This window comes from Trachypithecus francoisi, unplaced genomic scaffold (assembly GCF_009764315.1).
Source record: "Trachypithecus francoisi isolate TF-2019V2 unplaced genomic scaffold, Tfra_2.0 Lachesis_group4, whole genome shotgun sequence".
Lineage (NCBI taxonomy): Eukaryota > Metazoa > Chordata > Mammalia > Primates > Cercopithecidae > Trachypithecus > Trachypithecus francoisi.
In genome coordinates, this window is record NW_022681469.1 from 70,959,286 (window position 1) to 70,977,026 (window position 17,741).

At 39.2% G+C, this 17,741-nt stretch overlaps 1 protein-coding gene across 4 annotated transcripts in view; it reads left to right on the forward strand.

The window, feature by feature from the left end:
• CDK14 (cyclin dependent kinase 14) overlaps positions 1 to 17,741 on the forward strand; it is a 604,612-nt gene that overhangs the window by 124,436 nt on the left and 462,435 nt on the right. For all 4 annotated transcript variants that reach the window (XM_033194405.1, XM_033194407.1, XM_033194409.1 and 1 more), the window contains one exon: positions 6,581 to 6,826. In XM_033194405.1, coding sequence (XP_033050296.1) covers positions 6,581 to 6,826 — 246 coding nt within the window. The remainder of the gene's footprint in view (positions 1 to 6,580; positions 6,827 to 17,741) is intronic.

Consider the following 17,741-nt stretch of genomic DNA (forward strand, 5'->3'; position numbering starts at 1 on the left):
CATAGGTCTTCTTTTTAATCTTGTTTCTCTCCACCAGATGTGTACTTTGTAATACGTTGCTTAGGAAACATCATCTGCCCTTTAGCCTGTTGTATTACATCCACCCACCTGGTCTGCTGTCATTGGAACATGCTGTGTTGCTTTTTTTTCTACACTCATGCTACTTGGACCCTCCCCACAGGCCCTGATCATTCATTCCTGCCCTTGATACAGTTCCTTGCTACTTTTTTTCTAGCACTTCTTGGCTTACTAAGAGTTCTGTATCTTAAAATCAACCATATCGTGTTATATTCATTCTTTTATATTATAGCTGCCATTTGGCCTTTATAGTAACTTTTTTCTTTTGAAATCATAATGAACTCATGGCCTTTCAACAACTCAGCTTGTTCTATTTAACCACACTTTTATTTTTCCTTTTGATGCTCAAATAAATAATCACAGTTTGGTCAGTGGGAACCCCTTTCGGCAGATTCCTTTGTCCTTCTAGCATGATCCCTGACATTTTTGAAAGGATGCTAGTTTTCTGGTAACAGCTGGATGTTTCCTGGCTCTTTCACACTTCCTGCACTGTGAACTGGAATCTATTACTTTCCAAAGAGTTCTTCCTTTCCTTACTGGAGAATTGGAATGTAGGCCAAAATCTGGGCACTAGGGGTGCACATGAAAGTTAGTAGTGGATAAAAGGGCTACTGTTTGGTGGTTGGAAGAATCTATGTTTTTGAGGTTTGGGTTCTCAGTGATTTTTTCCGATTTGACATTCCATACTTCTGTCTCTGAGTTTTTTAATATATGAAGTTTTATCTTTTACTAAGACCTTTTACTGCACTGACCATAAGCATTTTGCTATGGGCAGAAAGATTCTATTTGGGGTGGGAAGCATTTATTCAGATTGCTGACAAATTAATATAAGCATTCAACTGAAGACTTGTATGCGGGGGAGTAGCACCAGTGTATACTCTGTCTTTTGGAACCCTCTTTCATTGCTAAGACCCAGACTGCTCGCTTTTCTCTTCATGCACCCTGGATACTTAAATAATTTTATTCTAAGAACTCTCCTCCCCTCCCTTCTTCTCCCCTCTTACCCGTCTTCCCCCTTCTTCCCTCTTGCCCCTCTTCCCCTTTCTCCCGTCTTATTCCTCTTCCCTCTTCTCCCCTCTTCCCCCTTCTCCCCTCTTACCCCTCTTCCCCCTTTCCCTTTTCTCTTTTTCTTTCTCTTTCCCTCCCCACCACTCCTTTCCCTTTTCCCTTTTTGAGACAGGGTCTCACTACGTTGCCCAGGTTGGAGTACATGGAGTATAATGGCACGGACTCTGCAGCTCACTGCAGCTTTGCCCTCTCTGGCTCAAGAGATCTGTCCAACTCAGCCTCCTGAGTAGGTGGGACTGCAGGTGTGCACTACCACACCTGGCTAATTTTTGTATTTGTTTTGTAGAGACAGGGTTTTTGCATGTTGCCCAGGTTGGTCTCGAACTCCTGAGCTCAAATGATCCACCTGCCACAGCTTCCCAAAGGCTGGGACTACAGGTGTGCATCACCATGCCCAGCCAAGTTGATTGTTTTCTACTTTTATTTTGTCATTTGCTAGTAGTTAGCAAAAATGGTAAACGTGAAATGTTTAAGAATATTTATGGGAAATATTTTAAGTTGAGAACCTTGTTAATTTTTTTTTTCTCACAAAGTAGGAAAAGGCTGCCACTCTTCTGTCTTAATGATAGAATAGAGACGTTGGTTTTCCACAGGTGCATAGTTTTCACTGATTTTTATAGTTACCAAGTGTGCCATAGTCAGATCCATTAAATGAGAGGCTACCTGACTCAAAATATGTATTGTAAGGCCGTTAAGGCATGAAGATGGAGAGAAAGCTGTACTTGCAGTAGATTCTGTAACAGTTTCTCTTGCTTAAATTGTATAGGCTCAGAGAGCCATCAGAATTTCTAATTGGAGTTCCTCTCTTTCCTGAAGCCAACAAATGACTTTTTTGCTTTACTGTATTTTCTAGAACTTAAAATACAATGTTAAATCAAAGTGATGAAAGTGGATGTCCTTGAATTGTTCCTGTTTTTACGTGAAAAGCATTTAGTTTCTAACCATTAAGTATGATGTTACATGTAATGTTTTGGTAGATGCTGTCTATCAGGTTGAGGAAGTTTTACTCTGTTTTTAGTTGGTTGAGAGTTTTTATTGTGAATGGATGCTGAATTTATCAAATGCTTTTTCTGAGTCTATTGAGATGATCATATGAGTTTTAAAAACCTGTGCATTAGGCCGGGCGCGGTGGCTCACGCCTGTAATCCCAGCACTTTGGGAGGCCGAGGCGGGCGGATCACAAGGTCAGGAGATCGAGACCACGGTGAAACCTCGTCTCTACTAAAAATACAAAAAATTAGCTGGGCGCTCTGGTGGGCGCCTGTAGTCCCAGCTGCTTGGGAGGCTGAGGCAGGAGAATGGCGTAAACCTGGGAGGCGGAGCTTGCAGTGAGTGGAGATCCGGCCACTGCACTCCAGCCTGGGCGACAGAGTCAGACTCTGTCTCAAAAAAAACCAACCAACCAACCAAACAAACAAACAAAAAAAACCTGTGCATTAGTTATCTGTTGCCTCATAACAAATTATCCCATAACTTAACATCTTAAAACAACAAACTTTTTTTTAAATCTTAGTTCCTATGGGTCTCCTGCAGGTGCTCCTTAGCTGGCTCAGGGTCTCTTATGAGATTCCACCACTCAAGCAGGAAGCTGGAACTGTAGTTGGCCCTGAAACTTTACTCACAAGGTTGTTTGCAGGCCCTAGTGTTTCTGCACTTGTGCCTCTCCACAGGGCTGCCTCATGGCATGGCAGTCGACTTTCCCCAGGTCTAGTGATCTAAGAGGGGAAACTCAAGGCAGAGAGAGAGCACCAAAATAGAAGAAACATTTTTCTTATGAGTTTTCTCAGAAGTGGTATCCTATGATTTTTGCCGTATTATATTTATGGGATACAAGTCAACAAATGCAGCCCACACTCAAGAGCTGGGGATTACATAAAAGTGTGAATACTTAGAAGTGGGTGTTATTGGGAGCCATGTTAGAGACTACCTACCACTGTATGTTAAACTGGCGAATTACACATTTGTGAATGTTAAGCCAACCTTGTGTTTGTGGGATTAGTGTGACATTGTCATGGTTTACTATCTTTTTTATATATTATTGCATTCAATTTGTTGAAGATGTACTAGTAATTTTTCACATCTGTGTTCATGAGAGAGATTGATCTATAATTTCCTTACAATGTTTTTGTGCGATTTTGGTCTTGGAATGACACTGGCCTTATAAAATGAGTTGGGAAATATATCCTCCTCATCTATATTTTGAAAGAGTTTCTGTACAATTGATGTTATTTCTTCCATTAATGTTTGGTTTAACTTCACCAGTGGTGCCATCTGGCCCTGGCATTATCTTTGTGGTAATGTTTTTGACCACAGATTCAATTCCTGTCATAGACACAGGCCTATTCAGGTTATCTATTTTTTTTACTGAGTGATCTTTGATTAGTTTTTGTCTTTCAAAGAATTGGTTTCATCTAACTTGTGGAATTTATTGGCATAATGTTGTTTATAATATTTGTAGAAAATCTGTAGTGATGTCACCGCTCCATTCCTGATAGTAATATTGGCAATGTATATTTTCTACTTTTTTTCCCCCTTATCTGTATGGCTAAATGTTCATCATTAAAAAAAAAACTTCTCTGAAAACCAGCTTTTGGTTTTATTGATTTTTCTTTATTGTTTTCTGTTTTCTATTTTATTTATATCCACTTTCTTATTTATTATTTCAGTCTTATTTTGGTTTTTATTTGCTTTTTTTCTTTCCTTCTTCTTTTTTTTTTTTGGGTGTGTGTGTGTGTTTTTAGGTGGACGCTGAGGTCATTGCTTTGAGACCTTTCTTCTTTTTTCTAGTCATTTAGTATTACAAATTTTCCTACAGCTAAAGTACTACTTTAGCTGAATCTCACCATTTTCATATTTTGTGTTATCATTTTTATTTAGTCTGAGATGCTTTGTAATTGCCTTTCTGTATTAATTTAGTCATGAACTATTTTCTGTCATTCTTATCTTTTACTTTCTCTCTCTGTTTTAAGTAATTTGATTTCATTGTGCCCTTACATTTTTTTTTTCTTTCAAATTTTCTGTGTTTGCAGTTCATTGACTTCTCAGGCCCATGTATTTATGATTTAATTGCCTTAGTGTCGTGGGTGGTTTCTTTTCTACTGCCTTCACATCCTTAAGAAGAGCACAAAAATCCTTAAAAATATTGCACGCTCCAACATACTTGTAATAAATTTTTACTTTTTAATCATGACTAGAGGACTCTGCCTTGAGTCTTTTAAAAATATCTTCAGCTGTTTTCTCGTATGCTAAAAAGTATGATAATATTCTTCTCATTTGACTTAGTTAGAATTCAGCCTGTGCTTGGTAGTTGAGACATACTCTTAGGGTTGATGTTTAACAATTAAAAATTTTTTGTTTCAAAAACTTGAAATGGTTTATTTTAGTTATATATACTTTTCGACTTTAGTGGTTTTAAAAACATTACATATGTTGGCATATTTATTATAAAATTCACACAAGAGTGTTCAAAAAATTGCTAATCTTACTCATTCAATTCCACATGTCTGGAGATATCTGATGTTAATAGTTTGGTGTGTTTTCCTATATACTTTTCATTATGCTCATGCACTCACAGATATCTATATCTATGCATCTGTGTCTGTATTTATATCTGTGTCTGTCTACTTCTATCCATATACATAGCTGCATTTATCCCCCACATGCAATCATTCTATACATATTAGCTCTGTGTATCGGTGGGTTCTGTATTCACATACTCAACCAACCACGGATCCAAAGTATGTATTCAAAAACTTTATATTTTTACCTTAACAACGTGGGCTTTTCAGAAATATCTTCTGTTTTTCTGCTTTTGATAGCATATAGGGATGTGGGAACTTTTTATAAGAAGAAAAACATTCTATAAACAATTTTATTTAGAATTATATTTTCTTTAGAGAGAACAATTAAATTAGCTAGCTTTACAGACAAGCCAGAGGCCATCAAATTATCTAATAAGGACAACAAAGTCTCCGGAGTATAGGGAGAATGACAGGCTTAGAACATAAAGTAAAAAGCAAGGAACAAAAGTCACAGAGACTAAAATAAAATGAGAGGGTGGGCAGGAAGAGAATGGGTAAAGAAGGAAGAAGAAGGGAAGGAAGTGGAGGTCTAGTAGAGTAACATAAACCAAATTTTGAAATGAATGCTTTTCAGTGTTTTTATTTATTATTTATTTATTTATTTATTATTTATTTATTTTTATTATACTTTAAGTTCTAGGGTACATGTGCATAACGTGCAGGTTTGTTACATATGTATACTTGTGCCATGTTGGTGTGCTGCACCCATCAACTCGTCAGCACCCATCAATTCATCATTTATATCATGTATAACTCCCCAATGCAATCCCTCCCCCCTCCCCCCTCCCCCCTCCCCATGATAGGCCCCAGTGTGTGATGTTCCCCTTCCCGAGTCCAAGTGATCTCATTGTTCAGTTCCCACCTATGAGTGAGAACATGCGGTGTTTGGTTTTCTGTTCTTGTGATAGTTTGCTGAGAATGATGGTTTCCAGCTGCATCCATGTCCCTGCAAAGGACATAAACTCATCCTTTTTGATGGCTGCATAGTATTCCATGGTGTATATGTGCCACAGTTTCTTAATCCAGTCTGTCACAGATGGACATTTGGGTTGATTCCAAGTCTTTGCTATTGTGAATAGTGCCGCAATAAACATACGTGTGCATGTGTCTTTGTAGTAGAATAATTTATAATCCTTTGGGTATATACCCAGTAATGGGATGGCTGGGTCATATGGTACATCTAGTTCTAGATCCTTGAGGAATTGCCATAGTGTTTTCCATAATTTCGGTGTTTTTCTTTTACCATGTTATTTCTTTTAATCCATTAGCTTTGAAATAAAGAAAACCCCACCGTTGTCCTCAGTTCTTTAATATCTCTAACCATTAGCTCCGTTCATTCCAGTTGGCAGATGAAATCAAGATGGGGACAGATTTTAAGCATACATATTCATGCATAAAACTTTTAAACAACATAATGCGCTTTCCTTCTCTAGCCTAGGTTAGCTGCTTACACGATGACCCATCAGTTAGTGTGCATCTGATTTGCCTATTTTTTGTTTTTTAAATTAAGGCCAGTTACCCAACCTCTTAATGATTCAGAAATAAACCACTTCCAGTCAGATGGTAAAACATGTGACAGAGTTCAAGAATCTTAGGGTACTACTAGCAGCCTGGGCCTTAAGTTTCTCATTTTAGAGGTAGATTTTTTAGTGTAAGCTCTAAGTGAGTATAAACAGAATGATTGTGAGAAATTTTTTGTACTGTAATTTATGCTGATGCAGCTTTTAGAATGTGGGCTTTTTGGGTATTTCCTGAAACTGAAATTGGCATGCTTTCTAGAGTAATATATTGCCATGTTTAGTGATATTAAAGTTGCAGTGAAGAGTTCTGAATTTAATTTCTTCTTTTCTCAGATATGTGTCACAAAGATGTCTACACGGAACTGCCAGGGAATGGACTCAGTGATCAAACCCCTGGACACAATTCCTGAGGATAAAAAAGTCAGAGTTCAGAGGACACAGAGCACTTTTGACCCGTTTGAGAAACCAGCTAATCAAGTAAAGAGGGTGCATTCTGAGAACAATGCTTGCATTAACTTTAAGACCTCCTCCACTGGCAAAGAGTCACCTAAAGTTAGGCGGCACTCCAGCCCCAGCTCGGTAAGTGCAATCTTTTTGTTTATCACTGGGTAAACAGAAGGAATAGCCCTCTTACAATAATAGCATGCTGTGCTGGAAGACAGCATGAAACTTTATCAGTGCCTTATTATACATTCTCTCCCAGGGTGGTTGAATGTTTTGGAAGAGAGAGAGCAAACTATATATGGACTCCTTATTTATAAGCACTAAGCAAGCAAATGAATGAAATGATTCAACTTATTTTTGGAAAAATCATTTTTCCCCCTTAATTGTTTCTAGTTAGAGGAATTTATAATTAAATGTCTTTTGTATTTCAAACCCTTGGAGAGGTTATTGAACTTTACTGTGTAGGCAGTAAGGATAGTTTTGAAATTAGCAAATTCACAAAGAATTTCATTGCAGAATAAATGTCAAAATTTGTTCACTTGTGTTAATCCAGTCTTTTTTTGGGGGTAGTCCACCAGTCTTGCTCATGTGACTTCCCTAAAATGACAAATTGAAGTTCTTTTCCAGGACAAAGCCCTGTACTGAATGGAAAATGCTGGAGTAGAAATCTGTGTAGGGTAGATTCAATGGGACCAAAGGAAAGAGAATGTCCAGAAAGAAGTGTTAGAGGGAAACAGACTTTAGATATAACTAGTGATTTACAAGTTAGAAAGGAACACACCAAGAGAAAATGTTCTCTGTTATGTTTCTATCCTCAAATACATTTTTTCCTATTTTTTGGCTTAAATTAATATACATTATTTACAGTTGTATGGTAATATAAATTTTGGTCATAGGGAAACCACAAGTGTGCTATGAGTAAATTTCCTTCCTTGCACAACTTTTTGATTTTCTTAGTTGTCATTGTCTACTTTTCCTTTGTTCAAATTAGCATAATTTTTTTTTTTTTTTTTGAGACGGAGTCTCGCTCTGCCGCCCAGGCTGGAGTGCAGTGGCCGGGTCTCAGCTCACTGCAAGCTCCGCCTCCTGGGTTTACACCATTCTCCTGCCTCAGCCTCCCAAGCAGCTGGGACTACAGGCGCCCGCCATGTCATGCCCGGCTAGTTTTTTTTGTATTTTTTAGTAGAGACGGGGTTTCACCATGTTAGCCAGGATGGTCTCGATCTCCTGACCTCGTGATCCGCCCGTCTCGGCCTCCCAAAGTGCTGGGATTACAGGCTTGAGCCACCGCGCCCGGCCCAAATTAGCATAATTTTAAACACAATTTGAGGCCTGCAACTATTTGCCAAAACTGTAAAATGCCTCCAAAACAAATCAGATAATCTATCAGTTTTTCTCCCCCACTGAGATTGCCCTGTCAGTTCTTTATAGTCATAATATAATATGGATTGGTTAATCTCTAATCCTATAGTCATAAGGCTTCCTCTTCTGAGAATGTTTTCCTCCTTTTTTAATGTTAGATACCCATTCTCTGGGTTACATGTCTGTCTTGTTCTTGGTTTATTTCATTGTTTTAAAGTATATCCTCCAGTAGTTTCTTGAGAAAGGGTGATGGGGGATTTGCCATATGACTATGTTTTTACCTGTCATTGATTACTTCATTAATAATCTGGTCAAGTATATGATTCTAGTTTAGAAAATAATTTTTTCTTAGACTTTTGAATACCTTGTTTTATTGTTTTCTAGGTGCCTAGATTGTACTGACATCCCTAGACTATTCTGATTTCCCAATTCATTCTTTATTTGCTTTTTTCTTTGTGGAACTTTCTAGGACTTTCTTTTTATCCCTGGTGTCATCCTTTTTCTTGGTGTTCAATGGGTGTTTTCAGTTTTCAAATTAATTTCTTTCAGTTTCAACAAGTTTTCTTATATGTTTAATTTTTTTAATCTTCTCTTTTAAAAGAACATTTTCATTAGATGGATGTTGGCATTATTGGATTGATCTTCTAGTTACCTTACCTTTTCCCTATTATTTTAAATCTTTTTTTCCTACCTTCTTGGTTTTTTTACTTTAATTTTTAACCCTTTAATTGCATTTTTAATTATACTAACATTTATTTCCACAAACTCTTTCTTATTCTTTGAATGCTCTTTTAAAAATTATCCTATTTTATTTCAACAAATAACATATCACTTCATATATTTCTGAGGATACAAAATGTAGCTTGGGAAATTTTTTTTCCTTTTACATAGTCTCTGAATTGTTTCTGGATTTCCTTTGAGTTTCTTGTTTCTGTTTATTTGTTTTGGTCTCTGCCTTACCTGTTGAGATTTTTGGTAGGTCTATGTCATGCCTCTTGGAGAGAAACTGTTGGCTCTCAGTTTATGTTATGAGTAATGTACTCAGAAGCTGATTGGAAGCTTTGTGCCTGGGTGGTTGGTGAGTTGGTGGGCTTCAGCATAGGAACTATTGGTGAAGACCTAGTCGTCTTATTTAAGTACTCTCAAATGTTACTATCTCTTGATCTTGTTTTCGTTACTGGGTGTTTCTCCGAAAATGGACTTTCCTAATTTTTTTTTTTTAGGACATATAAACCTAGCTGTCACTATTCTGAGATGATCAAGAAGGGACTGAGGACCTTTCAGTTCTCTATGCAGACTTTCTCATGATTTTTTTTTTTCATTCAGTATGATTCTTCAATCTGATATCCACTCTGCCTGGTATCCAAGCCCCAGTTGAATTCTCTGATTCAACCTCTTCAGGGAATACATCTCTGGCGGGACTAGGAAGGGATAGGGGGCTGGCAGAGGGAGACTAGGGGCAAAGACCTCCATCTAGCTTAAATTCACTCCAACTAATCATATCATTTGTAGCCCCAGTTTGAACTTCAGCTTCCAGTTTTTGAGTATTTTTGGGACTCTGAAATATGAACTGACTTACTTCTTACTGGCTTATGCCTTGGATCATGTAGGCATCAAGGTTTTTTTTTGGGTTTGTTTGTTTTTTTCACTCATCCTAGGCAATGTGACCTCTCAACCATTTGTGTCCTGTCTTTACATTTTTATTTCTGTCTTGTCTCTAGTGTTTTCTATACTAATTTTGATTGCCCTTATGGGTTTTAATTTTACTATTGTTTTAGTATGGATTTGTAAGGGGGAGAGATAAATACATGTGTTCAAGTCATCAAGCTTTCTGGAATTTTCACTATTTCTCAATTGTATTTTTAGATTTCTTTAGATCCTCTTGGGCTTACCCTTTCCTGGTTCACCCTGGGATAACTTTTTAAAATATATATTAGGGCATTTATATTACTTTGTGGGAACTGCATTGCTTTCTTTTTGTTTTAGGAATTTTTGCTTCAATTCAGTGTGCCCTGGAAAAGTGTCTTTTGCCTTATCAAATTGGAAATGGCTTCGTTTTCTCTTTTAGCAGGATGCTATAATATCCTGTTTTTTTCTGAGTCCTTTCTATTTGCTACCCTTTTAAAACATTTTTTTTTCTTTTTTTAAAATTATACTTTAAATTCTGGGGTGCATGTGTAGAACGTGCAGGTTTGTTACGTAGGTATACACATGCCATGGTGGACTGCTGCACCCATCAACCTGTCATCTTCATTAGGTATTTCTCCTAATGCCATCCCTCCTCTAGTCCCCTACTCCCCAAGAGGCCCTGGTGTGTGACGTTCCCCTCCCTGTGTCCATGTGTTCTCATTGTTCAACTCTCACTTATGAGTGAGAACATGTCGTGTTTGGTTTTCTGTTCTTCTGTTAGTTTGCTGAGAATGATGGTTTCCAGCTTCATCCATGTCCTTGCAAAGGACATGAACTCATCCTTTTTTGTGGCTGCATGGTATTCCATGGTGTATATGTGCCACATTTTCTTAATTCAGTCTATCATTGATGGACATTTGGGTTGGTTCCAAATCTTTGCTATTGTGAACAGTGCCACAGTAAACATATGTGTGCATGTGTCTTTATAGCAGAATGATTTACAATCCTTTGGGTATATACCCAGTAATGGGATTGCTGGGTCAAATGGTGTTTCTAGTTCTAGATCCTTGAGGAATCACCACACTGTTTCCACAATGGTTGAACTAATTTACACCCCCACCAACAGTGTAAAAATGTACCTATTTCTCCACAGCCTTTCCAGCATCTGTTGTTTCCTGATGTTTTAATGATCGCCGTTCTAACTGGCACGAGATGGTATCTCATTGTGGTTTTGATTTGCATTTATCTAATGACCAGTGATGATGAGCTTTTTTTCATATGTTTGTTGGCTACATAAATGTCTTCTTTTGAGAATTGTCTGTTCATATCCTTTGCCTATTTTTGATATTTATTTTTTTCTCTTGTAAATTTGTTTAAGTTCTTCATAGATTCTGGATATTAGCCCTTTGTCAGATGGATAGATTATAAAAATTTTCTCCCATTCTAGAGGTTGCCTCTTCACTCTGATGATAGTTTCTTTTGCTATGCAGAAGCTCTTTAGTTTAATTAGATGCCATTTGTCAATTTTGGCTTTTGTTGCCATTGCTTTTGGTGTTTTAGTCATGAAGTGTTTGCCCATGCTTATATCCTGAATGGTATTGCCTAGGTTTTCCTCTAGGGTATTTATGGTTTTAGGTCTTATGTTTAAGTCTATAAGCCATCTTGAGTTAATTTTGTATAAGGTGTAAGGAAGGGATCTAGTTTCAGCTTTCTGCATATGGCTAGCCAGTTTTCCCAACACCACTTATTAAATAGGGAAACCTTTCCCCATTTCTTGTTTTTGTCAGGTTTGTCAGAGATCAGATGGTTGTGGATGTGTGGTGTTATTTCTCAGGTCTCTGTTCTGTTCATTGGTCTATATATCTGTTTTGGTACCAGTACCATGCTGTTTTGGTTACTGTAGCCTTGTAGTATAGTCTGAAGTCAGGTAGTGTGATGCCTCCAGCTTTGTTCTTTTTGCTTAGGATTGTCTTGGCTATGCAGGCTCCATATGAACTTTAAAGTAGTTTTTTCCAGTTCTGTGAAGAAAGTCATTGGTAGCTTGATGGGGATAGCACTGAATCTATAAATTACTTTAGGCAGTATGGCCATTTTCACAATATTGATTCTTTGTATCCATGATCGTGGAACGTTTTTCCATTTGTTTGTGTCCTCTTATTTCGTTCGGTAGTGGTTTGTAGTTCTCCTTGAAGATGTCCTTCATATCCCTTGTAAGTTGTATTCCTAGGTATTTTATTCTCTTAGTAGCAATTGTGAATGGGAATTCACTCATGATTTGGCTCCCTGTTTGTCTGTTATTGGTGTATAGGAATGCTTGTGGTTTTTGCAGTTTGGTTTTGTATCCTGAGACTTTGCTGAAGTTGCATATCAGCTTAAGGAGATTTTGGGTGGAGAGGATGGTGTTTTCTAGATATACAATCATGTCATCTGCAAACAGAGACAATTTGACTTCCTCTTTTCCTAATTGAATATCCCTTATTTCTTTCTCTTCCCTGATGGCCCTGGCCAGAACTTCCAATTACTATGTTGAATAGGAGTGGTGAGAGAGGGCATCCTTGTCTTATGCTGGTTTTCAAAGGGAATGCTTCCAGTTTTTGCTTATTCAGTATGATATTGGTTGTGGGTTTGTCATAAATAGCTCTTATTATTTTGAGATACGTCCCATCAATACCTAGTTTCTTGAGACTTTTTAGCATGAAAGGCTGTTGAATTTTGTCAAAGGTCTTTTCTGCATCTTTTGAGATAATGTGGTTTTTGTCCTTGGTGCTGTTTATGTGATAAATTACATTTATTGATTTCCATAAGTTGAACTAGCCTTGCATTCCAGGGATGAAGCCGACTTGATTGTGGTGGATAAGCTTTTTGATGTGCTGCTGGATTTGGTTTGCCAGTATTTTATTGAGGATTTTTGCATCAATGTTCATCAGGGATATTGGCCTGAAATTTTCTTTTTTTGTTGTGTCTCTGCCAGGTTTTGGTATCAGGATGATGCTGGCCTCATAAAGTGAATTAGAGAGGACTCTCCCTTTTTCTGTTGTTTGGAATTGTTTCAGAAGGAATGCTACCAGCTCCTCTTTGTACCTCTGGTAGAATTTGGCTGTGAATCCTTCTGGTCCTGGACTTTTTTTGGTTGGTAGGCTATTAATTATTGTTTCAATTTCGGAACTTGTTATTGGTCTATTCAGGGATTTGACTTCTTCCTAGTTTAGTTCTAGGAGAGTGTATGTGTCTAGGAATTTATCTATTTCTTCTAGAGTTTTTAGTTTATTTGTGTAGAGATATTTATAGTATTCTCTGATGGTAGTTTGTATTTCTGTGGGATTGGTGGTGACATCCCCTTAATAATTTTTTATTGCATCTATTTGATTCTTCTCTCTTTTCTTCTTTATTAATCTGACTAGTGGCCTATTTTGTTGATCTTTCAAAAAACCAGCTCCTGGATTCATTGATGTTTTGAAGAGTTTTTTCTGTCTCTATCTCCTTCAGTTCTGCTCTCATCTTAATTATTTCTTGTCTTCTGCTAGATTTTGAATTTGTTTGCTCTTGCTTCTCTAGTTCTTTTAATTGTGATGTTAGGGTGTCAATTTTAGATCTTTCCTGCTTTCTCTTGTGGGCATTTAGTGCTATAAATTTCCCTCTACACACTGCTTTAAATGTGTCCCAGAGATTCTGGTATGTTGTGTCTTTGTTTTCATTGGCTTCAAAGAACATCTTTATTTCTGCCTTAATTTCCTTATTTACCCAGTAGTCTTTGAGGAGCAGGTTGTTCCGTTTCCATGTACTTATGTGGTTTTGAGTGAGTTTCTTAATCCTGAGTTCTAATTTGATTGCACTGTGGTCTGAGAGACTGTTATGATTTCCATTCTTTTGCATTTGCTGAGGAGTGTTTTACTTCCAGTTATGTGTAAGTGTGATGTGGTGCTGAGAAGAATGTATACTCTGTTGATTTGAGGTGGAGAGAGTTCTGTAGATGTCTGTTAGTTCTGGTTGGTCCAGAGCTGAGTTCAAGTCCTTGATATTTTTGTTAATTTTCTGTCTAATTGATCTAATATTGACAGTGGGGTGTTAAAGTTTCCAACTATTATTGTTTGGGAGTCTAAGTCTTTGTAGGTCTCTAAGAACTTGCTTTATGAATCAGTGTGCTCCTGTATTGGGTGCATATATGTTTAGGATAGTTAACTCTTCTTGTTGCAGAGTTAACTATCTGATATCCTTTCTTCCCTTTGATCCCTTTACCGTTAGTAGTGTCCTTCTTTGTCTCTTTATATCTTTGTTGGTTTAAAGTCTGTTTTATTGATTGCAACCCTTGCTTTTCTTGTTTTCTGTTTGGTTGGTAAATATTCCTCCATCCCTTTATTTTGAGTGTATGTGTGTCTTTGCATGTGAGATGGGTCTCCTTAATATAGCACACTGATGGGTCTTGACTCTTTATTCAATTTGCCAGTCTGTGTCTTTTAATTGGGACATTTGGCCTGTTTATATTTAAGGTTAATATTGTTAGGTGTGAATTCTATCCTGTCATTATGATGCTAGCTGGTTATTTTGCCCGTTAGTTGATGCAGTTTCTTCATAGTGTTGATGGTCTTTACAATTTGGTATGTTTTTGCAGTGGCTGGTCCTGCTTGTTCCTTTCCATGTTTAGTACTTCCTTTAGGAGCTCTTGTAAGGCAGGCCTGGTGGTGACAGTGTCTCTCAGCATTTGCTTGTCTGTAAAGAATTTTATTTCTCCTTCCCTTATGAATCTTAGTTTGGCTGGATATGAAATTCTGTGTAAAATATTTTCCTTTAAGAATGTTGAATACTGGTGCCCCCTCTCTTCTGGCTTGTAGCGTTTCTGCCGAGAGATCTGCTGTGGGTAACCCAACCCTTTTCTCTGGCTGCCCTTACATTTTTTCATTCATTTCAACCCTTACATTTTTTCGTTCATTTCAGCCTTGGAGAATCTGATGATTATGTGTCTTGGGGTTGCTCTTGAGGAATATCTTTGTGGTGTTCTCTGTATTTCCTGAATTTGAATGTTGTCCTGCCTTGCTAGGTTGGGGAAGATCTCCTGGATGATATCCTGAAGAGTGTTTTCCAACTTGGTTCCATTCTCCCCGTCACTTTCAGGTACAATAATCAAATGTAGATTTTGTCTTTTCTCATAGTCCCATATTTCTTGGAGGCTTTGTTTGTTTCTTTTCACTCTTTTTTCTCCAGTCTTATCTTCTTGCTTTATTTCATTGAGTTGATCTTTAATCTCTGATATCCTTTCTTCCCGTGATCGATTGAGCTATTGATAATTGTGTATGCTTACGAAGTTCTCATGCTGTGTTTTTCAGCTCCATCAGGTCATTTATATTCTTCTCTAAACTGGTTATTCTAGTTAGCAATTCGTCTAACCTTTTTTCAAGGTTTTTAGCTTCATTGCATTGGGTTAGAACATGCTCCTTTAGCTCAGAGAAGTTTGTTATTACCCACTGTCTGAAGCCTACTTCTGTCAGTTCATCAGACTCATTCTCCATCTGGTTTTGTTCCCTTGCTGGTGAGGAGTTGTGATCCTTTGGAGGAGAAGAGGTGTTCTGGTTTTTGTATTTTTAGTAGAGACGGGGTTTCACCGTGTTTGTCAGGATGGTCTTGATCTCCTGACCTTGTGATCCACCCGTCTCGGCCTCCCAAAGTGCAGGGATTACAGGCTTGAGCCACCGCGCCCTGCCTGGTTTTTGTAATTTTAAGCTTTTTTTGTGCTGGTTTCTCCCCATCTTCGTGGATTTATCTACCTTTGGTCTTTGATGTTGGTGACCTTTGGGTGGGGTCTCTGAGTGGACATCCTTTTTGTTGATGTTGATGCTATTCCTTTCTCTGTTGGTTTTCCTTCTAACAGTCAGATGCCTCTGCTTCAGGTCTGCTGGAGTTTGCTGGAGGTCCAATCTAGACCCTGTTTGCTGGTTATCACCAGCCGAGGCTGCACAACAGCAAAGATTGCTGCCTGTTCCTTCCTCTGGAAGCTTCATCCCAGAGAGGCACCCACCAGATGCCAGCCAGTTATCCTGTATGAGTGTCTATTGGCCCCCACTGAGAAGTGTCTCCTAGTCAGGATTACATGGGGTTCAGGGACCCACTTGAGGAGGCAGTCTGTCCCTTATCAGAGCTTGAACACCATGCTGGGAGATCCACTGCTCTCTTTAGAGCTGTCAGGCAGGGATGTTTAAGTCTGCTGAAGCTGTGCCCACTGCCACCCCATTCCCTGGTTGCTCTGTCCCAGGGAGATGGGGTTTTTTTTTTTTTTTTTTTTTTTTTTTTCTGAGACGGCGTCTCGCTCTGTCGCCCAGGCTGGAGTGCAGTGGCCGGATCTCAGCTCACTGCAAGCTCCGCCTCCCGGGTTCGTGCCATTCTCCTGCCTCAGCCTCCAGAGTAGCTGGGACTACAGGCGCCCGCCACCTCGTCCGGCTAATTTTTTGTATTTTTAGTAGAGACGGGGTTTCACCGTGGTAGCCAGGATGGTCTCAATCTCCTGACCTCGTGATCCGCCCGTCTCGGCCTCCCAAAGTGCTGGGATTACAGGCTTGAGCCACCGCGCCCGGCCGGAGATGGGGGTTTTATCTCTAAGTCCCTGACTTGGGGCAGCTGCCTTTCTTTCAGAGATGCCCTGCCCAGAGAGGAGGAATCTAGAGGAGTCTGGCCACAGTGGCCTTCGGCCTGGCCTTACTGAACTGCAGAGGGCTCTGCCCATTTCACCTTCCTGGCAGCTTTGTTTACACTGTGAGGGTAAAACCACCTACTCAAGCCTCAGCAAAGGCAATGCCCCTCCCCTCACCTAGCTTAAGCTTCCCAGGTCAACTTGAGACTACTAAGCTGGCAGTGAGAATTTCAAGCCAGTGGATCTTAGCTTGCTGGGCACCATAGAGGTGAGACCTGCCCATCCAGACCACTTGGCTTCCTGGCTTCAGTCCCCTTTCCAAGGGAGTGAACGGTTCTGTCTCCCTGGGATTCCAGGTGCCACTGGGGTATGAAAAATAAACTGCTGCTGCTAGCTCTGTGTCTGCCCAAATGGCTGCCCAGTTTTGTGCTTGAAACCCAGGGCCCCGGTGGCCTAGGCACCGGAGGGAATCTCCTGGTCTTTCGGTCGCGAACACCATGGTAAAATAACAGTATCTGGGCCAGAGTGCACTGTTCCTCCCGGTACAGTCTCTCATGGCTTCCCTTGGCTGGGGGAGGGAAATCCCTCGACCCATTGCGCTTCCTGGGCGAGGGATTTCCTACCCAGGTTTGGCTAGCCCTCTGTGGGCTGCACCACCTGCAACCAGTCCCAGTGAGATGAACCGGGTACCTAAGTTGGAAATGCCAAAATCACTTGCCTTCTGTGTCAATCTCGCTGGGAACTGCAGATGGAAGCTGTTCCTATTTGGCCATCTTGCCAGCCAATCCTGTCTGCTGCCTATTTGTTCTCTGCCCTGTTGTGATAAGAAGGGATACTTTATTATGTTTTTGTTTGTTTGTTTTGGTGGAAAAGTTAATTTTCACCAGATTCTGAATTGGGCAGAAAATGGAGACAGTAACACTTTTTGCATAACGCCATTTTCCATCCCCTGCAGCAGTGTAAAGGATTGATTGGTTAATACCCATGGGAAGCATGGGAAAGCAAGGGAGCCTTATAGACACAGGTGTTACTTTTTACAATGCTTAGAGGATGTAACAATGGCTGATAAGCATCAAAGGAAGACCCTCTTTCCTTAAGAGTCACCATGATTTATGTCATGCTTTTATCATTATTTAAAAAAAATATTAGTTATCTTTTATAAGCTCCAAGAGTAGAGCTGAAAAGGAAGGAGAACATGATAAAAGTATGGCATTGCAGCTACTGTTTTAATGAGGAAAGCATTGTTTTTTGGAAATACTGTGTTAGAAACTATTTTAAAATACCATGCCTTCCCAACTGTATACATCTATATGCTCTTCACATACAGGCCATTATATATTAGAAGCCTTGACGGAAATCAAGGAACCAAGAATGCCTTGACCTCAGTGGCCATCATGCTAATGTAACTGGCTGATTGTTTTTTTTTCTTCAGATAGTGGC